This window comes from Mastomys coucha, chromosome X (assembly GCF_008632895.1).
Source record: "Mastomys coucha isolate ucsf_1 chromosome X, UCSF_Mcou_1, whole genome shotgun sequence".
NCBI classification, from domain to species: Eukaryota; Metazoa; Chordata; class Mammalia; order Rodentia; family Muridae; genus Mastomys; species Mastomys coucha.
The window spans coordinates 52,465,798-52,472,526 of NC_045030.1; the positions used below are offsets into that span (position 1 = coordinate 52,465,798).

Below are 6,729 nucleotides of genomic sequence, written 5' to 3' on the forward strand. Positions count from 1 at the left end.
GGTGCTTCTCAGCCATTTGGTGTTCATCAATTGAGAATTCTTTGTTTAGCTTTGTACCCCATTTTTTACTAGGGTTATTTGGTTCTCTGGAGTCTAACTTCTTGAGTTCTTTGCTGAGACAGAATCTTATGTAGCCCTTTCTAGCTTTGAGTTCACTAAGTAGCAAGGAATGACCTTGAATTCCTGGTCCTCCTATCTTACTGGGAATAGAGCTATTTACAGCTATGAATCTCAAGTTTAAAAAGTATTTTTATGTGTGTGTGGGTTCGCCTATATGTATGCCTGTGTGCCATAGGCATGCAGTGTTCATGGAAGTCAGGAGAGGAGTCTCTAGAACTGGAGTTACAGACTGTTGTGTGCTACCATGTAGGTGCTGAGATCAGCTTCGAGTCCTCTGCAGACCAGCAGGCACTCTTCATTGCTGAGCCTGATCTCCAGCTTTGAGTTAGGAGAAAAAAAAATTCAAGTTCGTTACTTAGAAAGTACAAAGCAGGATCGAGGTTAATTCAAAGCAAGTGTAGGAGACTCAGCAGTTAACAGCAGAGCTTATCAGGCATAAAAACATACTTATCTCTGAGAATCTATAGGGGCTTTATTTCCAGGACTTTGTGCTGGTAAGTAACAAAATCCTTGGGTGTTCCAAGTCCCTTACATAGACAGAAACTATTTGTGCATAATCTGGGTGTATTTCTTTATATATTTTAAATCCTCTGTAGATTACTTATGTTTAATATAAACATATATGAATCCTTGCTATATTATTCCAGAAATAATGACAAGGAAAAAAGTCTACATGTGTTCATTACAAATACAGATTTTTGCAAATATTTTTCAATTGGTGATTGGTTGAGTCCACAAATAGACTGCTGACTATTTTCATCATTGAATGATCTAAATTGTCATTCTTTTTAAAAGTAAAATTGAACTCACTGAGATCTGCCTGCCTCTGCCTCCAGAGTGCTGGGATTAAATGCATGTGCCACAACTGCCTGGCTAATAAATATATTTTTATTCAAACAGGGTCTTACTATGTAACTATGTGTGTGTTGGAGCTCACTCTAGATCAGGATAGCCTTGAACTCACAGAGATCCACTTCTCTCTGCCTTCTGAGTGCTAGGATTAAAGGCATAGTTTGAAACCATGCCTGGTTCAAACTACTTATAGCTCACTGAATGCTTGTTATTGTTCAACTCCAGAAATTATAGATTTAGTATGGGGAATATGAGGTCTAATGAAAATCTTTATAGATATACTTTGGTACAAATTATATTTAACAAAACCTGTTTTAAAGGAGTGAACTATCTCATTTTAGTTTTCTCTTTTTGTTTTAGATTCGAATGCAGGCTCAAGGAAGTTTGTTCCAAGGGAGCATGATTGGCAGCTTCATTGATATATACCAGCAAGAAGGCACCAGGGGTCTGTGGAGAGTGAGTACCCTTTTACTGGTGTTATATATTACATTCTATACTTGAGTCTCATATACTTAAGTCTCCAAGCAAAGCAAGAAGCTCATGATATCTATGAAAGGACCAAAACTTACCAGTGGTTCATATTTCAAAACATATGGTGTAGGGTTTTATGTGTGAGAAACTTGTATAATTCGAGATAGCCATTTTGTTTTCCTATGATGGTCTCTGTAGAACAGTATTTTTAACCTTATAAATACTGATAAAATATGAGGAACAATTCCAGGAGTCCCACCACTTGGAGATAATCCCTGTGAACATTTGATTATCTTTTGTCTTTTGTTGTATTGTTAACAGTATTTTTTTGTTTTGAGACAGGTTTTTCTAAGTAGTCCAGGCTGGTCTTTAACTTGTGACCTCCCTGCTTCTGTCTCCCGAGTTCTGAGAAATCAAGTCTGTCCCACTATACATGCCTTCTGCTGTAGTAGCTTTTCTTTTTGAGACTGGATCTCTATAGTCCTGGCTGTCCTAGACCTCACTCTGTAGACCAGGCTGGCCTCAAACTCATCAAGCTCCCCCTACCTCTGTGCTCTGAGTGTGTGTGTGTGTGTAATAAATAAGTCTGACAAATGAGCCTAGTACTTGAAACCTAGACCATATTAATAATTCACCTATTCATGAGCTGAAGGTATAGTGTTTGTACAGTGTTATATAGTGTTTTCATGTCTTTGGCTTGTTCCTCTATTGCCTGAAAATTGAGGCCACTGGCTTTATTATAGTCATTCTAAACCTTTTGCATCAAGGCAAGAAGTGCATGTTTGGTTACACCACACTAAACAGTGCACAGATTGCCTACTTAGTCCTATGATATATATCCAGCATGTCTTGCTGTTGTAAAAGGTAAACTTTTCTTTTGCAATTAGCAAGTAATTTATATGTTCCAATACCTAATAATAAAATGTAACTACTTTTATGGTCATGATCCTAGCATACAATGTTACAGAAACAAAGTACATTATGCTATGTATTCTTTTGATTATAGACGTAACTTTTACTTAATGATCCTAGCACCCACTAGTGATCCTTGGGGTTTGATTCTTGGTATCAATCTAGTATACTTTCTTGATTGACCCAATTTAAAACCAGACTAGAGCTAACTAGAACATTTTCATGAATTGGTGCCAAGAGACAAAGACCAAACAGCAGGATTATAAATTAGGTAGGAGCACGGAGGCATTTTATTTTTATTCATTGATAATTGTTATAAAGTACATGCAAAATTTCAGTGGCATTAGGTCTATTCACATTGTTTGCTACCAGGATCCAGAATTTTAAAAGAGACGAACATATGCTAATGAATTCCATGATATTTTAATCCATGTATGTCTTTTTATCACAGTTATTCTTCATCACCCTCTCTTGCTTCCCTCTCACTTCTGCTGACTCCTTCCTCTTTCCCATTGTCTCCTTTACTTCCCTGTTTTTAGTTGTGAAGTGATGTGCTTCATTAGTTTTACTTATAGGAACATGGACACCTTACCAGTATCTACACCACTGAAATACAATGTCTTTTCCTCCCCCATCAACCGTCAATTGTCTATAGATCCTTGGGCAGGGGGCGGGGCCTCAGGAGCCCCTCCTTTCTAGTGAGTGTTAAGTGCCTTTAGATCCTCAGTGAGGAATGGAGCCTCGTGAGTCTCTCTGTAGGCCATGATGGAGCCAGAATTTATTTCATAAATTGAAACCCTATAATCAGTAAACAAGCACTCTTCCTTTCCCCTGGTCTCTGGCAGCCCCATGCTATTATCTGTCTTTGTGAATTTGTCAAGCCTAAGTAACTCTGAGCTTTTATGTAGCATAATGTCCCTAGGTTCAGCCATGTGCTAGAATGTTTTTGAATTTCTTTCCTGTTAAAGATTGAAAAAAACATTATTTATACATTTCACACACTCACATGTACACACACACACACACACACACTTTTTTTGAAAGTTTATTGATTTTTTTCGATGTACATATTCACAAATGTAGTACATATTGATAGGGTATTTTTTGTCATATTCTTTAAAATTTATAAAATATTATGACAATAAAAATGAGTATTATAAAAGTTGTTTGATATAAAACAACAATCAATTTAACAGTCTTATGTAGATGCTCATCCACAGCAATAGTGAAAATACATTTTTCTCAATATAAATTTTAAATAACTCCAAACATATTAACTGTATGTGTCAAAATAATACATCACTACTAGTATTTTCTTAAATGAACATGAATATATAAAGTCTTTTTGTTTGTTTTGTATTTAGTAGAGTTTAAAATCTTGGCTCTTACTGTGGTACAAGCCCAAAATAAGAACAATTTTTAGACATTGGGTTTCATTGTAATATGGCTGTATTTCAATGACCCTCACATCACCAAAGGATTTTTATCTCCATCGTAGCTAAGCTGAAAGTTGATAGTTCTGCACACACACACACTTTTATCTATTCAACCATTAATGGATGTTTGGGTGTCTTTCACTTTTTTGCATATCGTGAATGATGTTGCAATGAAGGTAGGTATGCAAATATCTTTTTAGGGATACTGTACTTAATATTTTTGGGTATATATCTAGAAGTGGAATTGCTGAATCATCTGGTAATTCTATGTTTGTTTATTTTTTTTTAAATATGGAACACTTCATTAGTTTGCGTGTCATCCTTGCTCAGGGGCCATGCTAATCTTCTCTGTATCATTCCAATTTTAATATATGTGCTACTGAAGGGAGCACTATGTTTAATTTTTTTCTTTTTTTATAAGATGTTTTCTTTATTTACAATATCTCCTTTCCCAAGTTCCTCTCCAAAATAAATAAATAAATAAATAAAATAAAAATAAAAAACCCCAAAACTAAAACAAACCCCTGTTCCCTCCTCTCACCACTCCACCCTCTTCTGCTTCCTGGCCCTGGCACTCCCCTACACTAGGGCATAGAACCTTCACAGGGCCAAGGGCCTCTGCTCCCATTGATGACCGACTAGGCCATGTTCTGCTCTACACATGCTGCTGGATGTTTAATGTTAAGGAGCTTGACAGTTACCTTTATTTTTCCAAACTACTTAACATTATCCAGGTGCATAATGAAAAGAAAAGTATAATTTGTTATGTTTCCTTGAGATAGGCATATTTTATGTAAATATGAAAATGATTCTAGGAAAATATACTTCAGCGATAGATATTTTGCCTAGCATGCATGAATCCTTAGGTTCAATCTCTAGTATGCCTACACATCAACTTATATGAAAACCTTTTCTTAACTCCAATTTTGTTTCAAAAACTTTAAAAATTTCAACAAAAAATATTTTTTCCCCTGTAGATATGTGATCTTTTTAGTCTGCTTAATACTCTTGCTTTGGTTGTAGCAGTTGCTCCTTGGAATTTTTCATACTGTTCCCAACTGCACTATACACAGAAACAGCAACAGAATAGAATTTCTGTATGAGTAAAGAGCAATAGCTGGGTGGCGAGGCTTGTCTGGTGAGCTGGAGCACACCTTCTCTGTTGGAGAGGATACCCGCTCCCTAGCTATGCCCTGTTGCCAGCACACATTATGGGAAACCGAGTGTGGCTAAATTTTAGTTTTTTTTTTTTTTTTCAGATTTTTATGTTTATCTTATGTATATGTAAAGTTTGCTTAAATGTTATGTAAGTGCACCACATGTATGCAGTGCCAGCAGAGGCCAGAAGAGGGCGCCGAGTACCTTGGAACTAGAGTTAGAATGTTGTGAACCAGTATGTGGGTGCTGGAAAGTGAATTTGGGTCCTCTGTGAGAGCAACAAGGACTCTTAACTGTGAGCTGTCACTCCAGCTCCTAAAGTTTGACTTTTCAAGAGAAGCTAGAAACTTGCATTTCTTTGCGAAACACCTTCATTGACAGCTAACTAAATCTTCTAAGAGTATTTTATAGGCCACATAGATAAATACATCTGTGGGCTGAAATCTTCAGGAGTTTTCGGGCCTTATTGCTCCTCATTGGTCTTATGGGGAGGTCACACTGGTTAGCAGAGTGAAGCAGATGGAAGAGTCCTAGAGGAAGCCACTGTTAGGTGAGGTCAGCAGAGTCGCAGCACCTGTTAGGGTTGGAGAATTCAGAGATGGCGAAATACTTTAATATCAAAGTTGCATCAGAAAGCGGTTATCTACATAATCTGGTATTTTCAGCTATTAAAAAGTTTATTTATTTTCATTGATTATCTTTTATTCAAGTACATTTGTACATAATTAAGAAGTCCTATGGATTGTGGGGATATTTCTAATAGTTAAATGTTTGATATACAAATGAGTGAGGACCTGTTTGATTCCCATAACCCCTATAAAAGTATCAAAAACTGGTCACAGAGGTGTGCACTTTTTTTTCATGATACTATTTTCTTTTTATTATTGACTGTTTTATTACATCTTTTACAGCTTTATTAAAGATTTGTCATAATCCTAATTTAATAGCTAGATATTCAAATTAGAAATTATTACATTATTTTTCCTTTGTTATTTATCTCCTTCTTAATGTTTTTTCCCTGTTTATATTCTTTTATTTCATTCTATTTTCTTTTATTGGATATTTTATTTACATTTCAAATGTTATCCCTTTTCCAGGTCTCCCCCCAACAGAACCCCGTATCCCCTTTCCCCTCCCCTGCCTCTGAGTGTGCTCCCCCACCCTCCCACCCAGAGATATGCACTTTAATCACAGCACTGGAGAGACAGAGCTGGATGAGTCTCTGAACCTCTCTGGCCAGTTAGCAGAGCCTAATATGTGAAGCCCAGGTCTTGGTGAAGGTTCCAGTGTCAAAAACCAATGTACACCACTCCAGAGGCTTGCTCACATGTACCTGCCCCCACACAAGATGAGTAATGTTCAGTTAAATTTATGAAGGTAAAGAATCTGTTGTAAATACATAAAAAGTGATAGGTGTAATAGGAGGGGCTGGCGAGGTGGTTCATTGAGTGATGACACCCATCTGCAGGCCTGCCAGCTTGAGTTGAATCTCTGGGACTCACACAGTGCAAGGAGAGAACATGTACCCACACAGGTAACACACACACACATGCACACACAAAAAATAAGAAAAAGGGAAGGTATAAAATGAAATCATCTTATCTCTAATCCTACAAACACAAACTATTTTAATGTATTTCCTTCAAATCCTTTCTGAAGAATATATCTTCTTTTCTCTCTGAACTTAGAATAGCAGTGCTGGATATAATTTCATATCATGCATTTTTTAAACAATGCATTAGGATGATTTCCTTGTATAACTAATATTTTTCAATGATTA

The 6,729-nt window shown here is 36.6% G+C and overlaps 1 protein-coding gene and 1 non-coding gene across 4 annotated transcripts in view; one reads left to right on the forward strand and one right to left on the reverse strand.

The window, feature by feature from the left end:
* Slc25a14 (solute carrier family 25 member 14) overlaps nucleotides 1–6,729 on the forward strand; it is a 36,069-nt gene that overhangs the window by 13,498 nt on the left and 15,842 nt on the right. For all 3 annotated transcript variants that reach the window (XM_031357188.1, XM_031357260.1, XM_031357133.1), the window contains one exon: nucleotides 1,333–1,428. In XM_031357188.1, the coding sequence (XP_031213048.1) occupies nucleotides 1,333–1,428 (96 nt within the window). The remainder of the gene's footprint in view (nucleotides 1–1,332; nucleotides 1,429–6,729) is intronic.
* Nucleotides 4,077–4,183, reverse strand: LOC116095753. Its single transcript, XR_004120720.1, has one exon. It is a non-coding gene; the product is annotated as a U6 spliceosomal RNA (small nuclear RNA).